This window comes from Biomphalaria glabrata, chromosome 1 (genome assembly GCF_947242115.1).
Source record: "Biomphalaria glabrata chromosome 1, xgBioGlab47.1, whole genome shotgun sequence".
Lineage (NCBI taxonomy): Eukaryota > Metazoa > Mollusca > Gastropoda > Planorbidae > Biomphalaria > Biomphalaria glabrata.
The window spans coordinates 31978308-32001716 of record NC_074711.1 but is presented as its reverse complement, the minus strand read 5'-3'; the positions used below and the strand labels follow the sequence as shown (position 1 = coordinate 32001716).

The 23409-nt window shown below is 33.3% G+C and overlaps 1 protein-coding gene across 1 annotated transcript; it reads left to right on the top strand.

Moving 5' to 3' along the window:
* The first annotated feature begins 203 nt into the window (after positions 1-203).
* On the top strand, positions 204-11440 carry LOC106059240 (ankyrin repeat and death domain-containing protein 1B-like). Its single transcript, XM_013216808.2, has 2 exons — positions 204-311; positions 5171-11440. The coding sequence occupies exon 2, from the start codon at positions 5180-5182 to the stop codon at positions 6860-6862; it is 1683 nt and encodes a 560-aa protein (XP_013072262.2). The 5' UTR covers positions 204-311; positions 5171-5179; the 3' UTR covers positions 6863-11440.
* Positions 11441-23409: the final 11969 nt, after the last annotated feature.

Here is a 23409-nt window from a genome sequence, read left to right as displayed (position 1 = left end):
GTGAAATACCTTCGCAAATCCCTATCGAAATTTTTATTTGAATCCTTTCATACCTAAATAATTTGGCTGTTTTGATAATTTTAATTAAATTTAGAATTTACAAATTCAAAGCTTGACCTAGATTAAAGTGTGTTACTACTCGATTATAGTTCTTCTGCTGTTGGGATGTATTAGTAATTAGATTTTTTAAAAATAAATCACGTGATCAAACAAAATGGAGGATTTGTTTTGAAATAAAAAGGCAAACGTTAAAAGTCCTATGCTATGACTACTATGAGACCTATGCTTAGAAATTAATAGATCTACTATAAGTAAGATCTATTGCAGACTAGATCTAGATCTAATTATTTGTGATAAAATGTAGAATTAATCTAGATCTAATCTAGCTAATCTATAGTAGACCTATATAATAATAATATGAAGTCAATAATTAAATAATATTAATATTAATTATAGACTCTAGTTCTAGTATTAGAGTAGTTTATCAGTCTGAGTTTATGCTATTCGGACACCTATTGGCCCATATTTGAAAGTTTGACTTTGACAGCGCATTATTTTACAATGGTTTGACATAGAAAAGAAAATGACGTATCAAAATCTTCTTTAGTTAAAGGAGAATAAGGATGACTACTTATAATACTTATATTTGTTCCCCAAACCTATATTTGTTATTATATTTAAACTTTAAGGTCAAAGAGGCCGTGTGTTTTCATTTAATTCGGACACATTTGACCCACATTATTTGATTCCGGACACTATAATTTATTTCGGACAGTCTCTATATTTAGGCATCAATAAACTTAGATTTTAATTCTATATATTAACATTAACTAAATTTTAAGATCCCCAGGCATAGCCCCTCACATAAAATCATTAGGATGTTTTCAAACTATGCATAAATACGAACACAAAAATTAAAAATATGAACACACTTATTCTACCAAAATTAGGTCACTGGAATAGGGATTTTTGCACCGACTTTTAGACTTATTTTATGTTTGTTTATTTTATGTGTGTTGAATGTTTGGGGTTTGCATGATTAGATGTGTGTTGAATGTTTGTGTTTTTTTTTTGTTTATTAATTTAATAAATTTCTAATACAGATGATCTTTTGTAGTATAGTAGGCCCCTACAGGTTACGATAGCCATTCTTGCCTAACTGAATCCTCTATATTCTCTCTATATAAATCTAGATATATCTAGTAGGTCGCTAGATCTAAGCATTTAACTTCATTCAATGTACCAAGCTCACTCCAAATATTTGCCCATTTATTCTCTATTAAAAAAAAACAACAACAAATGAACAAATATAATATAAGATCATTTTTATTGATGTCCAAAACTGGCTGTTCGAAATAAATTTTGGTAAGAAAATCGTAATTTAATTCGGACCGTATTATTATTTTTTGGTATGGAATTAGAAAACTTGGCTTATAAATCAAATAAATTAGCTCCAAAAACAGAATAAATATTGCCGGGCTCATTAGTATAGACTTAGCCAATCAAAAAATATAGTCTTAACTCTAGGAAGAGGTAAAGTCATCCGAGTAACATAGGAAAAAACAACAACCTGACTAACAAATTTGAAATTCGATTTTCTTACATAAAAAGACAGCTAAATGGAAGGAGATTGGGTCAGAATCATTGGAAAATGGACAAGCACATTATACAGCACTCTAGTTTTATAATACATATTAAAATAATTATTTAATGACCACAAAAAACAGCGAATGTCCGAATTCATGTAATGTCCGAAATAAATAAACTACTATAGTATTAGTTACAATTAGTAGTATTTTTATAATAAGTTAATTATTATTATAATTATATAAATAATTATTATACTTTTTATAGATCTAGATCTAGAATATCTAGTAATTTTTATAGTCTAGCGGCCTAGCCAGTCTAGGTAAAAAACTAAAAAGTAGGTACTTTGTGACTTTGGTTTGACAAAAAAATCAAAATAAACATAATGATAATAATAATACATATAAATAAATAATAACAGAAACTATCTATGATTCTATGGTAAACTATGGACTATGGTAGATTCTTATAACTGAACACCGACTTTCGGAAACTAGGTCAATTTTTTATTTTATTTTTTTATTTGGTGAAGGTTTAACTTACAAAAAAACTGAAAGCAGATTCTTATTCTGCAACTAAAGACTAAAGGACTATAAAAATAGCTGTGTTCCTTTGTATTACCACCCATAGTCAAGATTTTATTTTAAAATATATTGGGTCACTTCATGCTCCTATTTTGAACGCAGTTTTTGGGCTTTCTCCTTTAGTTGAACAGTGAGCATCGGTGTTGAACACCACTATGTAATTGCTAATAAATTATATTTGTGTTACTTAGATTATTTAGATTGTAGTAAAAGAAGTAGATTCACTTTTGCAAATATGTATTTATAGTCTATTTCCTCATATACTCTCTCTCTCACTCTCTCTCTTTCTATATATATATTACTATATTACTGATATATCGTATTTAGTTTATTTATTTAAATAACTTTATAATCTATGTGTAGAAACAGACAGAAGTAAATTTATAAGATTATAGAGCTATAAATTAATTATTTTAATTTAATAAACATGATATTTTCTACTAGGCTACTTGTATTTTCTCTCTGTCTTTCTTTTAATTCCCATCCAAGGACCCTCTTCTTGTTTTCATAATATGGATGTTCATTTTGTGACACCTTAACATCCCCTCCTCACCGCCAGCTTATCTTGCGTTATCACATGCAGCGGGTATGGTCTCTGGCTTCAAATTAGCAGCCGAATGAGCTGAATTCATTATTATTTGTTTGGACACCCCCTTTTTAAATTTTATTTAACAGCTAACGGTATAAATGTGATTGGAATGTTTTTCTAAAGATGTTTGGAAGCTTATTTTGATATGTCCATCAGCCTACGATCAAACAGGCTCATAATATAGCCTTCATCCCTTATATGGGTATGAATTGCCGGGGGAGGTTAAAACAACAACTTTACATACATGGTTACAGAGAATCTAAATAACTGCCATCTGCTTTGGAAAAACGGAACAAAATTACCGGAACTTATCTAAAATTGGACATGCGCAGTCCCGAAACGTTGTTTTTAGCTCCAAACATAAAAACAAATGAATTACCAAAAAAAACGACCCGTTCAGAAAGGAGAATTCTATGGGGTGTTCAAAATATAAGAACCTCCTCTAGATCTAGTATCTATCTTTCTACATTAATTATGATTATTACATCCTAGCCCAAACCTCTATCAGGACGAGGTGGATGGCAGTGGGTAGGGTTCTAACCCAGGCCCAGAACTAACTGAATCTTCATGATCACAAAATGATACACTTTGTAATTAGTTCTTGTGTTAGATGTGCTGTTGTGTTTAGCAGTGTTTGCAGAAGGCCTGATTGAGAAGATTGTAACACTATCATAAAAAAAAAGACTTTTTATTTAATTTGGATCATAAAATATTGCCTAGATCTAGTTGAGATATCTAGTTTTAAGGGAGACTTGTCCACAGTCAATACGTTTTAACTTCGAAGTTTCGCTATCCAAACTAAACTTTTATTTTTGTTTTATTAACATCAACTTAAATTATCTTAAAATGGTGTGCATTTTCCTTTGTTTGTATACCAAATATAACATTTTCTGATAATAAACAAAAAAGTTATTAAAGTTTAATCATTACAGGGTAGTGGAATATATGAGTAAAATGAATAATTCCATTGGAAAGTGGAAAATAATTACGGGGAGAAAGAGTTAAGTCAGTTACAGGCACACTAAACATGTGTAGTTGCGCTTTAAAGAAAAATGCTGATCAGATCTAATCCATTCCATTCTGATTGGATTAGATGTAACCCATCTATTCATGTCCAAGCCACACACATTTCTCCATCCAATCCACACATACCTACCAATCCAGACCACACACAGCAATACATCCATCCATCTAACTCACACACACATCCATCTATCCAGGTCACTTGTCTTGTCATAATTTTCTTCTCTTGTCAATACCATTGGAATTTTTTGGTGGGGGTTTTCATAAGAGTGTATTACAGTGTATACATGCTACTTTTTATGATCTTCAAGATTGTCTCAAAAGAGGGCGTGATACTCTCTCCCCAAATTCCACTGAGCATGCTACAGGCAAGCTACCATCATTGATCAACCAGATACCAGAAAAAAAACTGAGCATTCAACAGATGACCAGCAATAAATGATCAATCAGGTGTACAATAAACTAGCATGCTCCAGATGACCAACAATTATTGTTTGACTAGGTTCCAAAAAAAAAAGGCCAGTAGTGTATGACTCAATTACACATGCACTAAGCATGTGCAGTTACACTACACTAATAAATGCTGATGAGATCCGATTTTGCCATTACTATCAAAATAAACAAACATAAAGACAATGGGTTGTCTGGTAAATACATCAATATAAGGTGTATGTTAGGAACTGTGTCTTTACTATAAATATATGAAATCTGTTCCTTGTTTACTATACTAGAAATTTGTTTAAGTATTCCTAAAATTAAACTTTAATATTATAATATTATAGATATTAATATATTTTTTTTAGATTTTCAGAAAAAGTCATGATTAATGTTACATTTGATGTTTAATAAACATTACTCTTTTAAATTTGGGTTAGATTTGTGTATGTAAAATATATTAATTTTATATTTCAGACTTAAGCCTCAAAAACAAGTTTCTCGTATTAATTTATTTTTTCAGTTTTCTGTATTGATCCTTGGGCCATCATTACTTTTCATTTCAATCATAATTTTTCACTGGTTATCAATTTTAGAAAAAAAATAAAAAATTACAGATAAGTATATTTATTTGGTATCAATTTTTTTTTTATCTTTTGTAAATTTTAAAGTAATCAAAGATTTTTTTTTTGCCAAGTTTTTCAGGGTAATTTCTAACTTCCTCATGCTGCCCTATCTGACTACCGATAAATTTCTTCTTGGTAAATTTTACAATGTAGACTTGAGAGCCACCAAGTTTTAAAATTTAAAAAGTGTTTTGCAGGCTAGAATGGTTGTTAGATTGGTAATATTAAAATAGAAATTTCAAAATAGATGCTTGACAGTAACACTGCATACTTCTCTTTCTAAATCTATTTCTAGTCATATTTCTATTATTTCCTTACATCTCTAGAATTCCAGTATGAATCCACAAACATCTTCAAGTAATGGGCATGAGCGACATTCTGAGCGAATGTTAAGCGTTAGACATTCTGGTGAAAAAATTGATAGTGAAAACAACATTCCATTAAATGTTCAAGAAACTGTGACTCTTATTGAGGCAGGTGCATTGAAAATTGTGGCTAAAAATGCCACTGAAACAAACTTTGATATCAAGCTTGACATCCAAGACACATCCTTAACTGATGCACATTATAAAGCTGGCATGCATTCTGCACAAGTAAGTGATCTAGAAAAAGAAAATATTTTTTTGACTGATGCGCTCTATGAGTTTTATCAAGTAGTAGATGAAGGTTATCCACAGCTAATTGAAGAGGTTGCTTGTAAATATAATATAGATGTGAATACAGTTTTCTCTGACAAATTCCACTTTGTGAAAAGAAAGCACAGGGGTTGGACAGCACTGCATGTTGCTGCTTCACTTGGTAATGTTAGAACCGTCAGATTTCTTATTACTGCTGGCTGTGATATAGAAGCTGTTACCCCTGATGGTGAAACAGCTGTGCATATTGCAGCTAAACATGGAGCTGTAGACGTCCTTTCATACCTCCTGGAATGCAATGTTTTTTTACGTGATCGTCAGAATAATCAAGGAGGGACAGCCTTACTAAAGGCCATAATCAACTCCCAACAAGCATTCAAAGGGAACTATTGCAGATGTGTAGATATACTTCTAGGGGCTGGATGCAACCCAAATATATATTCTTCTTCCAAGGTAACTGCCTTGCATGTCGCTGTTGATAAAGGGGACTATCACTTGGTGTCCAAACTTATAAATGCTGGTGCGAATGTGAATGCGCTGTGTGATCGTGGGACAAGCCCATTGCTGAGAGCTTTAGTTTCCAAAATTGTACATACAGACATAGTGCACGCCCTCTTGCTTGCAGGGGCAGACACATCTTTAAAAGCTAATGGTAGGTCACTCCTGCATATTGCTGTAGCAAGATGTGATGACAGAGTTATAGAAACATTTTTGCAATGTAAAGCTGACCCCAACTGTCAGGATAAGTCTTTCAAGACACCTCTCTGGGTGGCTGTTGAGGAGAATAACATCACTGTTGTACCCATTCTTGTGGCAGGTGGTGGAGATGTCAATTATGCAAGACCCCCTCAGAACATCTCACTCTTATCACAAGCAGTTGTTAACGGCTCACTTCCAATGGTCAAACTACTTCTGCAACATGGGGCCACCACCTACTCAGAGACCTGCATGTGGTCTACACCCCTGCACTATGCTGTGGAGCTGCAGAATATCGAAATCATCAGGGAACTGCTTCGTGTCAACTGCCCACTAAACACCACAAGTAATGCCCAGTATTCCTTGCGACCAATGACTCCTGTACAGTTGGCCTTAGAGCTGGGAAATGTTGAAATCATTTATCTTCTGATCCAAGCTGGTTCTAGGGTGCAATGGTCTTGGCTGAGGCCAGACAGGTTATCAGTTGCCATGTCCAGTAAGCCAGATGCTGTCAGCCACCTTCATAAATTAGCATCACAGATCCCTTCACTGCTTCACTTGAGTAGACTACAGTTGCGAGAGTATTTGGGGGAGAGATTTACATCTGCTTTACACTGGATGAGAGTGTCTGGAGTTGTTCCTAACAAAATTGCATCCTACATAGCTATGAGTGATATGCTTGATTAAATGATAGGGCTGAAGACTGTTAAAAAACAAATACTTGACATTTTTGTCTCACTCCATCTTCATCAAATAATTTACTGTTTGAGAAGTTTTTGTACCATTTATTTTTACATGCTAACTAAGCAAAGAAGATTAATGGTTAACTGTTTAGAATAAATAAATATATATATATATATATATATATATATATATATATATATATATATATATATATTTGGTGCTTTTTTAAATATCAATTTACTGAAAGGGGTAAAAAAAAAAAAAAGCAGTATCGTACTTACAAAAAAAAAATTGATCTGACAAATTGCATGCACATGAATGAACTGTATTTAAAAAAATACAAGATCAACATACTTTATGGGAGAAAAAATTAGGATCTTTGCTATTTTCTTTTGTTATCTTTTATGATATTTGGATGTCATATAGCTAAGTAATTAAATAACACATATACCTTGTTACAAATCTTGTTTTAAAATATGTATGTGTAAGTAGATAAAAACAAAGGGCATGCCTTCCGAAGATTGTTAATAGTATTTTAGGCAATTAGCATATTTTATATACAATATATGGCCTCCTTGAGTCACGAAGCAACTATGGATCATCTCATGGATGATGAGATGAATGCCTGTGCATTAGATGTGGCCAAAACGATGTCGCCCCCACATCTATTCCCTTCTCTCCATGGAGCTGATGTATCCAAAGGAATGGCAAGTGCTGATAAAAGTGACTTATCCCTATAGGGACACCTATAAAGAAAAATTGAAAATCATATCCACACCATGTGAAATAAAAGTTTGTTCCTTTTGTTTTCTAAGTGTTAGGAATGAATTGTTATTTGCATAGATTCAATTAATATCTTTTCAATTATCACAATTTTGAAACATTCCTTTTTTTTTTTTTCAAAATAAAAGCTTAATATTTTGAAATCTATATTTTTTTTTCTTATTATACCAATTTTTTAAATGTTATAAATTAATTTGCTTTGAAGTACCGATAATAAAGAAAAAAAAATTGGTTTACTGATAATGTGTGCACACCACAAAGAAGTTTCTTCAGAAATTATGTTGACTATTTAGTATACATATGCATCATAGGAAGACCATGAATTTAATTAATTTACTCTTAACATCACTCTACATATGATAAAGTGAAACCAAGTTAATGCTGAATAATATTGTTACTAATGTGTAGTAAGAAACATACAAGCTAGTTCTCAACAATTTTTGTATTCTCTAATATAATTTTGTTTGCTTTTGATTGTTATTCTGGACTTTGTATCACTTGCCTTGCTAAATGTGCCATTAAAATTTTTTTTAGCCTATACATGTTAATTCTTTTGGTCATTGAAACATTTCCAAATTTTAGATTTGATTATAAACAGCTACTTCAGGTGGAATATGTTTTTTTGCAATCTGTATTTTTTTAATTATATATTTATTTTAATAATGATTTTACGTAAGACATCGATCTGTAATGTCAGAGTTTATCTGGACATTGGACTGTAATATTAAAAATTTCTGTATTTAAGAATAAACACCTATATAGATATTTTGTTGGATAATTAAATAATCTCCCATCAAACAAAAAATTAAGACCTCAAAATGTATTATTTCATACAAATTCTTCTTTCCTAGACCTACAGGTAACTTTGTATGCATGGTAAACTTATAATAAGAGTCAATAAAAATGACAAATCTCTACCTAAATTCTAGATCATTGTATGAGAGACCATGTTGGTCGAACCTGTGATACAACTTTGAAGAATATTCGCAGGGCATTGCACCAAGCATGAAATATTACGTTGTAAGAAAAGCAACATATTATTTTCTTTTTATTTGAGCATTAGGATCTTAAAAAACGACTCTAACCATTTTCCTAGAAATTTGACAGTTGATACCTTATTGGGAGTTGAATTACTAGCTCATTGGCTACACTTTCAAAACTCTAGTTTGACAGTTATAAATTTTCTAATTAAAAAAATAATAAATTTAAATTTGGGTATAGGACGAGAAAATATTTATCTTGAATGGACTATATGTCTTCAGGTATTTCTGCATGTAGGCATCATTCATTCATGAGTTTAATAAATTAATGTTCAGGAACATTGTCTTGTAACACTAGATCTAAAGGCTTATAGTATCACTGGAATATTATACAATCTTGTTAATCTATACATTCACTTAACCATAAATCTTTCTCTGGCGGGTTGGGGAAATGATGCGGGGTAAAAAATGCTCCATTTTTTAAAAATCTTCTTTTCATTAGTTATCAGAAAAAATAATAGCTCTATAAATTTTTAGAAAGGCAGAATTGTTTTTTTTTTAAATGTCTTTTTTAGTTTTTCTTGTTTATTTAGTGGTTTAATTAGGACAATTAGAAGAAAGGCAAATAAACCACACACACACCAACTACTGGCCTATAGATTTGATGTGCATGTTTTGTTGGTTAGTTTCTTCAGGAAAGCTTTTTTTTTTTTTAAATCTGTTAACTCTTTCTCTCCGTAATTATTGTCCTTGTTCCGATAGAATTATTCATTTTGCTCATTTGTATTTCACTATCCTGATATGATAAAACTTCAATAACTTTTTTTGTTTAACAGAAAATGTTATATTTGGTATCTAATTATAGGGGAATACATGTTTTTTTTAAACAACACAAATTAAAGTTTATAAATCCAAATATCAATTAAGTTTAATGGGGTCAAATCAACGTTGGCATCATCAGTTAGGAGAGAAAGAGTTAAACACCAGCATTTGATTGTGTACATGATCATCCATTCATTTGAAAATTAACTTCATCATATTTATTTAGTGTGATATTCTATATATGTGATACTGAGATGATAAAATTATCTCTATTTATTTATTTATATATATATTTATATATATGTTATCAGAATGTATAATTATTTTATGATAAACATATTTTTAACAGAATGCTTTTTTTTTTTTAATTATCCTTGATTTTAATTTGGAGTTTGTGTTGTTTAATAATAAGTCATTTATTCTGTATTTAAAGTAGCAGTGACATTTTCAATCAATTTATTGTCTTTTTCAACTAAATTTAATTGTAATTAATCTGGAATGAAAAATTATGCAGGATTTTATTTTTGTGTAAACTTATGACCATCATATTTAAATATTATACTTTTATTTTTCTATTAATTTTTTTTTACTATTCTTGGAAATATTTAAGCTGGAAGTTATAATCAAAATATTTTCTCATAGAATATTTTTTTGTAAGCATTTTTATTAAAAAAACAATTTTAAATAATTGCCTGTGTATTTCTTTTTTTCAAGTAGAAATTATTATTTTTTATTAAAGTAAAACTTTTGAAGTTTAAGTGCTTTAAATATTGAGGCCTATAAGTAATTAGATATCACTGATCACATCTCATATCAAGACGTTCATAAGAGTGTTTATTGGGCCTTATAATACACCCTGACCATTGTCAATATTAAATATCTGATCTCACAACATTCTCAGAGCTTTCGAAAATGTGTCATCAACATTTACTAGACATCAGAAACTATATGTCTGCCTGGCCATGTGATATCGCTCTGGACTGTTTTTCAGTGGTCTATATGTTTCCAGGTTTGAATCCTGCACGCTGCCTTCCCCTAACATTCTGTGGGAGGTTTAGGCATGAATTTAATTGTCTTCATATCTGAAGGAACATGTAAAACATTGACAATAGTGAGACATCAATTTATACACAGGTCTTAGTTGAATGAAATGTTTTGGATAGCATGAAAAAAATGAGAATTGCAGGAAGCTGCTCAGCAAGTGCCCTAATAGATTGCATGTGGTACTCTTTTAACAGTCCAACAGACTTCAGAAAATGTAGAGAGGAAATAATTTCAGTCTAAATGAGAAACTCTCATTGAATTCTTCAGTATAAATAAAGTAGAGAAGTAGACATTTTGATAGAGTCAAGTTGCTTCTGTTGTATTAATGTATCAAGCGTATTCAATGAAGTAATTTAATAATAAAATTATTTTTTTACTTTTCATTGATTGTTTTTGTCATTTATCGGTGCAAAATACATCCCTACAGCCAAGTGGCCTACAGATAATTAGTAAACCTCTAAATCATGAAACAAGACTTGCATCAGGAAGTCTGACGTGATCTGTTGATTCACACTGCTACTTTATTTCATTTTTATACACCAAATGTAAATCTGTGGTAAATAAGTGTACACCAAAATTATTTTCTGTGTATCTAATTAATGTCTTACAATGTAGACTACGCTACCATACTTACTTTGAAATCTTTTTATTTTTATACCAACATTTATTTCCCTAACCATTTAATTTGGATTGACAAATATTTGATGTAAGCAAAATCTTTTTGTTTTTTTTATAGACTATAGACATTTTATTATCTGATAAATTGAGAAAATTACAAAATGATAGGAATTATAATGTTGTGTTTCCATTCCAAAGATACAAAATATATTTTAAAGTGTTAGCATTCTGAATTGAATGTTAGGGTTAGGGTTGTTTATGTATGTGTCTTTTTTTTCTTGAGTTGAATATTGACTTTTCAAACATGAACATGAATAAAAGAAAGATAAATCATGATCACAGAGTTGTTCTAGTAAATGTGTGCTCTGGTGCTTGATGGCCTATTTTGGTCTGTATTTAACATTGTATACTTGAAGCTGCCTCTGTAATTAAGTAACAATACATTTTAGCTGGTGCTTCAGTCACAAATCTCCCATCAAAGCCTACAACAATTAGGGGGCTGCCTGCAGTAAATTGTTACCATTTATCTTGATGTTCCATTCCTTGATTTGCATTTCAAATGACCATGACCACATCTTCTCTTCCTCTATTTCTTCCTAGTTACTACGTCAGGCACCGTTAAGATATCACATTTTTATCATTCAGGGTTGCCCTATCTAGCGTTGAACAAAATTGTCAAGATATCTATAATTGAAGTGTAACTGAGGGTTTAGTTGTGAGCGAGACAACTAGTTGGCCAGATTATTTCAGTTTGCCAAGACCATGGCGATTTATAGGGAGCAGTTACAATAACCTGGTAGAACATCTTGCTGGTACTATATCCAAGAAGAGCCTCTTGCTAATGCAGTACCGTACAGTGATAGAACCTGTCAATGCTACAATAACTTGGAAGAGGAAGTACATAAGCATATTGCTAATACAATACAACAAAATTAAATTCATTTGTCATATTTACACAACTACGTGCATTGATAATAACTTCTTTACATTTCAGGCCTAAATACTTAACAACAGCTAATTAAGAAAATAATTAAATTTTCTATTGTTAACCTACGACTAAATCCTAGTAGGCCTTATATTTCTGAAATGTGCCCTCATCAGAAGTGTTTCAAATGCGCATGACTCATTTTTGTATTTGAAGAGCTGCATGATAGGATGAAAATAGACCAGTTGCTGGACAAACACTTAATGAATTGATGATCTGAAGAATTGACAATTATTATACGTTAGATGAACCACAATAGAGAACCGGTAGTCACACCTGTTTTTACTAGCTGAGTCACGAAAACTCGGCCTAATGAGGACCAATTGGTGTCAGAGCTTGTGAACATGCAGCTTTTTCGGGAATGGGGTAAAAAAAAAAAGGAAAATGCACGCGGAAAACATTTTACTTGCAGAACGATATATATTAGGTACCATTAACTCGAGAGTAAACTACAAATGGCGACATTTTAAAAGAGAAATACGTCATGTCTTGTCATCTTCGGCCAATGCGTTTTGCTGCTTCATCATACAGACCTCGAAGGAACACTAAATCCATTAATGGCACATTTAGTAATCCTAAACACTCAATGTATTTTCAAATGTCTTTAGTCTATCATTTTGTAATATTTTAGGATTTTATTTGTTGACAAACTATGCTGTTTTTGTTTTCGCACTACAAGTAGGCCCATATGTCCGGAATGTTGTATTAGAAAGTGCCAAGTTTTCGGACTCTATTTTTACTAAGTCGCCAAATGTATCCTATAGGCACAATACAGGAAAGTACTTTTCAACATTGAAAGTATGGCTTTGAAAAAATGCAAAGATCGTGATATAGACCTGCCGCCTAGCTTAACCGTAATCGTATCGCTTTCATGCAATGTCACTCTTTGCATCAGCCTTTGCTCTTGTTTAATCCTCCCCCACCACTCAAATTTCCTTGTGCTAGGACATCTGTGCAACCTTATGCATCTATTTTCCAGCTAACTCTGCAACCCATCGACTAGATCTAACTGACTTGCTAATATCATAGCCATTTGTTGCGCGAAACTATCATACTAAATAAATAACTCGTTTCGTATTTATTTACCAATGCACCAGTTATCGTTACTGATATCTATTTGAGCTCCCCTTTCCCTGTTACCGCGAAGGTATATGATAGAAACAAGTCTTAACCTCTCGGCCTCCCGTTTTGTGTGCTTCTTTTTGTATGCTAATGTTTAGGCTTGGGTGCGTTTTATTTTGCTGGCTCGGTAAACGCTGCTGGAAGTTGAATAAATAAATGCTGGTGTTGATTTTGACACCGATATCTCTCGTTTCGGGAGATTTTCAACGGAAACTTTTTGTTTTTGCAGTCTGCGTGCCTGCGTGTTGTGATGATGCTTGCTCTGGGTTAATGTTTGTAGCTAGACCTTGTTCTGTCGTAGGCAACAAGCGCTTATTGTTGGGGTTTTTGTTATGGCAATACAGCATAGGCCTACAATTTGTACAAAATAATCTTTTTTTTTAAGATGTAAAAGATTTAAGCGCAGTAGGCCTACAGGCCCTAATCTTTATGAGACGAAGCCATTCTAATTGAATTTACCTTCATCTATCCCTTCGTCTATTGGACCGTCGGGGCACCATACAAGATTGTCAACCGTCTCTCTCCATTCTAATCTGTCTTTTGCCTTGTATAGAACCTCTTTCAATGTCAGGCCCGTCCATTCTTTTATGTTGTCTTCCCATCGTTTTCTCTGTCTGCCTTTTTTCTTTTACCTGGTACTGTTCCCTGTGAATTAAGAAAAGATCAAAACATTTCAGTGTCAACACTGTGGGCTAAATAATAAGAATAAAGTAATACATAAAGGGACGTAGAGATCCCTCACTGTCAGAATTTCGTATATTTTAACAACATGGTAACACAACAGTTACAACTAATTCTCGTGTTTGGTTTCAGAATACTTAAATTGTATGTCCATATCACGAGGTCCTAAAGGATCGTAAAGACCTTCCTGCAGGAAACAGTACCAGTGAAAAGAAGAAGAGGCAGAAAGAGAAAGCGACGGGGAGACAAAATCAAAGAATAGAGAGTATGTGTTTCAAAGAGATTCTAGTCAAGGCAAAAGACAGATAGGAATAGAGAAATATTCGACTTTCGACAGATCTTGTGTGGTGCCCCAACAGTTCAACATACTAAGGGATAGTTAAAGGTGGTGAAATATATAGGCTATTCCGTTGATTTAAAACATTTTGAAGACTTCGCCTGTCCCTTAGTTGTTGTTTTTTTTTTTTTTGGGGGGGGGGGGGAGGGGGGGCTATTGGGGCATCACATATGATATGTCGACCATCTCTCTCCGACAAGCCCGTCCATTCCTTGGTGTAATCTTTCCATCCATCGCTTCCTCTTTCTGCTTCTCCTTCTTTTCGCTGGTAGGCCTAGTGTTCCTTGAAAAAAAAAAGTATTGGAGAACCCTGATGATCTCATGGCCTGTTTACCTTTAGCTTGCGTTTTATTTTGTTATTGTCAACGTCAACAATGATCAGAAGGTTTTCTTTGGGCTCATTCGCCATTGTGACTAGCGTACCGAATATAAAATGCATAAAACTATCAAACCAAAGAAATGTAGGCCAAAGCCTTATCCAGGCTAAGATATTTACCTCATAAAGCTATACAAACTTAATGAAATGCATCCAAGATAAACATTTGATTTCTTCACTTTACTCTTGAAAGACTTGATTTATGAAATATTATTCAACATCCCTCTGCTTTTTTATTTAATGTTACAAATAAAATTTTGATTAAAATTGTCTGTGCAAGTTTACGTGGGAGAGAGGGAGAATTCAAATCACTTATTCAAACACAAGAGCCATTTTTGTGTGTGTCTCATCCACGTTTTAGAATAGTTTGTTATCCTAAATGTTTAGCTTACACAGAAATGTTTCAAAGACATGTCTAAAGAACACAATGTCTTAGTGATTTAGAAGAGCGAGCTGCCAATTTAGTTGAATCGTAGATCTATTTTAAGTAAACTTAAATGCAGGAGTTACATTCTTATGGATCAACGTATTATTCATTTACTTGGCTCTATATTAATTGTAATCTTTTTGAGCTATGCAAAGGGTTTAAGATAATTAGTGCCGTATATCCAAGCAAGACAAAATTAAGATTGTTTAAAATCATTGTTTGGATGTAATTATTTAATTATAAGAATGCCATTATAGGAAAGAATATAAAAGCGAAATTGATAAAGAAATAAGAATAAAAGAAACAGAATTTTAAACTTACAAGAAAAGTAGACCTATAATAACCCTTTATAAAAATTATTTTTTTTCAAGACAATAGCTCTACTGTAGAACTTATAGAGAGATCATTTTGCTTTTAATAACTAATACATGTTAGACTTAAACAAAAAAAAAAGTTTGTTACCCTCCCCATTGCCCCCTTCCCTAGAGCAAAGAATGTATAAATCTACTACACTTTATAATATTCCAATAATAGGCCTTTAGATTAAGACTTCAAAGACGATGCGCAAAATGTTCCTGAACATTAAATTTTTAAACTCTTTTATGACTAGGGCCTACATCCGGAACTATCCGAGGACGTAGTATGTTCAAGATGGATATTTTCTAGTCATCTAGCCACATTTAAATATATTTCCTTTGCTCTTTGAAAAATTGTAGGACTAACTATTCAACTACAGTTATTCTCTTCTTCATTTGAACTTTGATTTTTAGATTCAGCGGGTGTCAAAAAAATTAAGAATGTTTTAGAATAAAATAAATATTAAAATTATTTAGAAACATTTTTTTTTTCACAGTGTAATTCGTCCAAAACAATACGACCTCTTTCATCGGTATGGTTGATCGCCCTTAACGCTTCTTCATTGGATCTGCCGGTGCAATGAACTGAAGTTCATGTTTACTTATTTTAATCGTGTGAAAGACGTCAGTAGCAACAATAACACAATACTTTAAAACAAAAACAATGCTCATATAATAGAAATAACCACACAATTACTGCAATTGCAACATTTATATCCATTTTCCTATATGAAACATTGTTAATTATTTAATTAATAACCCATAATCTATTAATAAATTAGCTAATGTTTTGATCGCTTAATGTATTGTCTTTGACGAAAAAAAAATTGTGACAATGGGATGTGGGAGAAATAACGTGTACAAGATTTGTACCAGACAGACAGAGTGAGTGATTATGAGCTTTGTAAAACAAAAGTTCACACACTCTTTGAAGACCAAAGAAATATCAACTTTTTTTAGGCTGATTCCCTTTTTGGGACACTCAACACTAGAGAAACGTGCCAAATATAATAGTTTGTTTCCCCTCTAGTGGTAGCACCCCTAACCAGTATTTTGCTAGCGACAGGTGCCACTCATCGGATGCACGTGCGAGAAGGATAGAGAAAAGTTTAGCTAGGAGGGGGAGGGAGAGGGTAATAGCTCCCAGTACGATCGCTATACTTGAAGTCATGTTGAAGAAGTTATCAATGGTATGCCGGCAAGCGAATGATATCTATTGGACCACACTTAGAACTAATACTCCTTAGGTGGGCGCCCTAGGAGATGGTCAGGTAGCCGCTGGGTGTAAGCAAACAGAGCTGCTTTGTTGTTCTGCTTCTCCATCTGTCACATCAACGTGAGCGGCACCATTGAAGCCATCTACTTTGTGTCACAACAGAGACGTGAAGTCCTGAGGGGACACGTGCTGCCAATCAAGGTTCCAAAGATGTTTTGTGTCTAGCAGTTGGACTTGCACATGTCACTAGCTGGATGGAATTTTTTTTTTTTTTGGAAACATTTTATTATAATGTTGACTTTATTTTCGTTCACCTTCACGCATATGTCAGACGTCGGTCAACAATCCAACTTTATGTACATAACTTTTTATGCACTGTTACTAATATTTAGACAGCATTTGATTTTGTTATTCTATTGAATGGTTTACATCAGAGATGGGCAAAAATTTTTTGAAGAGCGGGCCAAAAAATGAAACGAAAATTTTGGCGGGCCATAATTATTTTATTAAGAAATTACAGAAATTTGGTATCAAAATTAATGATATCACAATATAAATAAAATTAACGCTGTATAAAGCTATACGTGTTTCGATAATAGTTCTTAATTAGGATCAGCTTCGGACGTAGTTTTAATTAAAAGTTAACTGAATAGTTCATACGTTAGAGTTTTGTCTAAAAAAATTTAAACACGTTTTTTCTCCACACCCTTTCTCGGATCAAATTAAAACTTTGCACAATTATTTATTGTACCTAACAAATATGAAATATTTAAAAAAAATTAACAAGCCTAATTAATTAATAATTAAAAACGGATAATTAATTATTTTCTTTGATATCAATAAGGGAAATAATTCCTTCAGTATTAAGTGATATGGTTAAATAAGTAGAGTTTCGTCTCCATAGATTCTCTCATTTAGGGATCAAGATGAAATTATTTACTGTACCTAACAAAACATGATTAAATTAAAAAATTAACCAACTGTTACTAGTCAATTAATTCTTGATATTTAATTTTCTTTTATATTGAAAAATGGAAATAAATTCTACGTTATTAAGAGATATAGTTCTATTAGCGGAATTATTCCCCTTAGATAAGCTTTTTTTTTTAAATGTATTTTAAATAATTGTTTGTTTTTTTTTAGAATTTAAGGGCAGAAAATTGTGTTGCTGTGTGTGTGTGTATAGTGAAGCGTTGCATGAAGTATTCCAAATATAAATGTTGTTTTGGTGGGGGCATTGTAATGCATGCTGTTCCACAAAAATAGTGTGTAGTGCGGGGAAGGCGTCATGATGCTGGATGTCCGACAATGCATTTGTATTCTTATGAAATAGGCCTACAACTTAGGGGCCAAAGAAGTCGGTTGCGAAGCGTTCCAATAAAAGATGAAAAAGACCAAAAAAAAAAAAAACAATGTCTGAGAGTGGAAGAATTTAAAGTTAGAAAAGTGTTGTTTTTTTGAAATGTAGACCGTTCATTTAAACATTGACACAAGAAAAAAATTAAAAATACTTTTTTTTTAAAGAGCAAAGCTTATATTAAGCGAAGTTGTATCAACTATTTTGGATCAGTCATGGAATGAAATTTGTTATAGATCTAGACCAGTGTTTCCCAAACCATGCCCCGCGTAACACTAGGGTTCCGCTTGGCCTGAATAGGTATTCCACGAACTACTGGAATAATTAACTAGTAGGCAGACACATGAAATAACCTCTCTAAAAAAAATAAGCAAAGTGTTCCGCTAAATACTCAGAATGTTCGAAGTGTTCCGCTAAATACTCAGAATGTCCGAGGTGTTCCGCTAAATACTCAGAATGTTTGAAGTGTTCCGCTATATACTCAGAGTGTTCGAAGTGTTCCGCTATATACTCAGAGTGTTAGAAGTGTTCCGCTATATACTCAGAATGTTCGAAGTGTTCCGCTATATACTCAGAGTGTTCGAAGTGTTCCGCTATATACTCAGAGTGTTCGAAGTGTTCCGCTAAATACTCAAAATGTTCGAAGTGTTCCGCTATATACTCAGAATGTTCGAAGTGTTCCGCTATATACTCAGAGTGTTCGAAGTGTTCCGCTATATACTCAGAGTGTTCGAAGTGTTCCGCTATATACTCAGAGTGTTCGAAGTGTTCCGCTATATACTCAGAGTGTTCGAAGTGTTCCGCTATATACTCAGAATGTTCGAAGTGTTCCGCTATATACTCAGAGTTAAGGAACACGTTTGGGTACCACTGAACTAATCTATTGTATAATGTCATATCGAGCTGAGTTGTGTTTGCTGAGCGCATAAAGGCCGTACGAAAGCCTTTTCTTAGGTGCACAGAAGAGACTGAACCTTATTAACACACTGAGCATGATTTAGCATGGACATCATCCCAGCAAGGAAAAGAATTGAAATTGAAAAATAAATGTGAGATTGAAATGAAACAGGAGCTCATATCAATCTTAACAGAATCGGTTAATGTAGTAGAGTGTAAAACAAATAGGCTTGTTTTAGTATCTATTTATTTATTAGTTTAAAATATGGTCAAAAATTCTCAGAATATTTACTGATTTTATATATAGGTTGAATTTAAATCGAGCAAAAGAAAAAAGATTACGTTTTTAAAGACAAAGATTATCTAAGGGAAAGAACAGCTAATTACTGCCATTTATCTAAAAATTGCTGGGTTTATCTCCCTTTCTGCTATATAAAACAAAATTAAGTGTTTAGTAGGCCTACTGATTGATATTTAATTTGTTAATGTTTGCATTGATTCGTGTATTGTCATCGACTATGAATAATTATGAAAAATTTCAACGTGATTTAAGTGTGGCAAGAGGGAGAAAATGCGTGTCAAAACTTAATAAGAGGATTAAATCCATATATACATTCTCATCTCTCATTAAGTAACATTTATTCCTCTTATTTCACAATGAAGCAAAAAAATTAATCACAAATAATAAATCAACTAATTTGTTAATTTTTTTTTATTGATTCACGCCTTCTTATGAACAATGAATAATTGTGTAACGTGTAAAATATCACATTTACGTTGGTACACTCTCTTCTAATACTGGTATACTAGTTCTATGTCAACAATAACCTCAAAGGCTTGTATACTCCAAATACATCGTTCTTGGTACATTTGTAGAAGAAAAAAAAACTAGAAACCCAGAAAATAGGTCAAGTTAAAAGTTATACTGATCAGGAAATCTTTGAACTAGCAGAAAATGAAAACGATTCTGGTGGTTTATTGATTTAAACATTTGAGAGTCTTCCAAAATATTTGGGCAACATGTCTGAAGTGTTCTTCTCGATTCGTAAAGTTACTGTACGACGCTCCGGTGTTACCCCCTTTGTAGGAAATAGAAATATTAATGCTATGCTTAAGTTATTTTCTAGGTTATTACCGCGATGCAATTTTTTTAGGCTATAAGGATTAAGATTTTAAGATTTATGGTATGTGAGCTTGCGCTCCAGAGCTAGTTTTTATATGTATTTTGTTGTATAGGTTAGATCTATTTTTATATATTTTATTTTTATAGGTTAGTGTCAGATTTTTATAATTGTACTTCCGCATATTTATATAGGTTAGTGCGAGATAGTATAAAAGTGATGTACTACATGCTGTCTTAAAAACAGTTGAGTGGTACATTTGACCAGTGGTCAGTACCATATCTGACTGATTAGTGACTGATTTTTTGCTTTGATTTTCTTTATTTTTGGTAAGATTTTAATACTAAACCATCACTTGCTCCAGCGCAGCCAAAGGGGTTTTGAGTTTAAAACCCCTACCATGGGGTTTTGAGTTTGAAACCCCCTAACCAGGGGGTTTTGGGAGTTGAAACCCCCTACCACGGGGGGGGGGGGGGGGGAGACGAAATTTAGTGACATGTTTTTTGCTTTGATTTTGTTAATTTTGTTAATTTTAGGTGAGATTTTAATATTAAACCATCACTTGCCCCAGCACAGCTAAAGGGGTTTTGAGTTTAAAACCACTACCAGGGGGTTTAGAGTTTAAAACCCCTACCAGGGGGTTTTGAGTTAAAACGCCTAACAGGGGGTTTTGAGTTTTAAAACCTCCTACCAGGGGTTTTTGAGTTTGAACCCCCTACCAGGAGTTTTTGCAGTTAAAATCCCCCTCTTCTATAAAACAAAACACACAAAAAATGCAAACGATAATCCCCAAATTCCTAGTGCACAGTTAAGGAAGATTTTGATTTTAAAACCCCCTCCAAAATTTACGATAGACCCCCTCTTCAATATGAAAAAAAAAAACAAATTATGCACTCAAAATGTTATGAGCGTAGCTAAATGGGTTTTGACTCAGTTTTAAGTTTAAACTCCCCTCCAGTGGAGTTTGAAGCTAAAAAATATATCTTCAATAAAAAAAAAAGCAAATTACACACTCTAAAATTTAAGAGCGTAGCCATATCGGTTTTGAGTTTAAGCCCCCCGCCAGCGGGATTTGAAGTTAAAAAATACATCATCAATGTAAAAAAAAATAAAAAATTAAGCACTCAAAATGCTATGAGCGTTGCCAAAAGGGGTTTTGAGTTCATATCCACCCTTCACAAGGGTTTGATGCTAAAAAATACCTCTTCAATATAAAAAAAAGCAAATTACATACTAAAATTATTTGAGCGTAGCCAAGCGAATTGGGGGTTTTGAGTTTAAACTCCTTTCCTCCAGATGGTTTTGAGTTTAAAATCCTCCTACAGAGCGTTTTGAGGTGGAAAACCTCTATTTCAATATTACTCTAAAGCTAACTACAGTTACCAAATTCTATGATCGTAGCTAAATGGGGTTTTGAATTTAAAAAACTACAGCAAAGTCCTGAGATTTTTAGTTTAAAACTTCTAACAGATGATTTTGACGATAAAACTTTACTTCTCGATATTAAATTTAAAGCAAACTACATTCACCAAATTCCAAGAGCGTATCCAAGAGAGGTTACATTTCTACCAGTGGCGGGGCTCCATTCATAAAGTGCAGTGAATAGTCATCTGCCGAAATTGAAAAACACTAAATGTGGCTCAACAAAGATGGCTAAGACAGATTTTAGGAGTTAGTTATTGAGATCGGGTCTAAGTCAAGGAAATCCTATGCCGAACTGGGAGTCGACCCCTTAGTAAAATTGTGACAGAGCGTCGCATGAGGTTTGCGGTACATGTTCTCCGACAAAATAAATTACGCATAATAAGAGTTGCGATGACATCCTAGTACAACTTGGCGCCACAGATTCATGGAGGTCCTCGGAGCAGGTGGGAAGAGGCTTCAGAAATTACCAGTGACAGATTTTTGTGGAAACAGCTTGACGGCAAATGCGCCGAACGGCGCGGCAGGGTCTTAGTCAGTAAAAACAGCACATACATTTTTGAAATAAGACTTTTTAATAGCAGGAAAATGCACTGTAGATACCTCAGAATATGCATTTTGTTGACATTCTATGCCAGAAATAGTACTTGGCGGCGGGGCTCCGCCCCGCTCTAGGGTGAGCTCCTAGAGCTCCCCCAGAGCCCCATTGCTGTCTATGGCGGGGAGTCAACAATTTTTTCACTAACACCAGGAAGAACCTATTCTAGGGCACAATAAACGTGTTCCAAAAGAATGAAGGGTCAGAATGTAATAAAGATTATGAACACACACACATACATACAAATATTTTTTTTCGCGAGGGGGGGGGGGAGAAAAACCCCCCCCCCCCCGAAAACAAATCCTGGCTACGCCCATGGTCTGTGTGACAGCTGAAGATCTTTGTGGTCTATCGTCTAATTATTTTATTATTCTGTACCTGGGACGGCCTGTAAGTTTGCTATTGTTACTGCTGTATTACTCTGCTGATTTAGTGAATATAGCTGCTGTGTTACTGATGAATATTACTGCTGAAATACATGCTGCTGTATCTAATATTGCTGCTATAATTGCTGTTGTAGATCTATTCTTATTCTAGGGAATCTAGAGTTATTTTCTAATTTTGTTTCTGCTATAAACAGCTATTGATAGATCTAGTATTGTTATTGTTGCTGTAGATATAGACTAGTGTTATTTTGTTTCTTTATTATCGCCTTAGTAAACTTAGTTATAGGCTTAGTGGCTTAGTCATAGTCTGTTTCTTGCTTTAGCTAGTTAGTAATTAGTTTAGTCTAGTTAGTAAGGTACTAAGACTAAGGTGTTCTTGTTTTAGTGTTAGAGCTATGGATTGGTTGTAATAGTAGGATATTGTAGATCTAGACTAGTTTATTGTAGTTTGTTTGTCGATCTAGGTCTAGGGTAGTAGTTGTAGTGATTTAGTTAAATAGTTGGTTTGGTTAGTTTGTTATAGTGTTTGTAGTGGTGTAGATTTAGCGGGTTTTAGTTAGTTGATGGGTTCAGTAGTAGTGATTAGTCAAGTTAGTGTATATATTATATTTTATTATTGATTTATTTTTGTATGTAAATAAAGTTTCTTTTTGTTTTATTTATCGTAAACTAAAGTTTGTGTTCTGGCTTTCATTTAGTTTAGATTAGTATGTCTGGTTACTTAGGCGACTCTAGCCCCTCGGTTGTAGACTGAGGTGTCACAGATTGAGCCCACCCAGTAGCGCTAACATCTGCCTACTGTAATAAAATTTAATGTTGAGCAGTAAGAATAGGTCTTTCCTACTCGCGCCTGCCTGACCTGCTCACAGTTAGTCATTAAGAAGAAGATTATCAAGAATTCAGGTTATGACTGAATATTAACTAACGAGACCTTCTCTGTGCAAGAAATCAGAATGTCCCGATTATAGACATAAAATGTGGTCCCGATACAAGTGTGTAGGAATTCATTTGCCTCCCCTGGC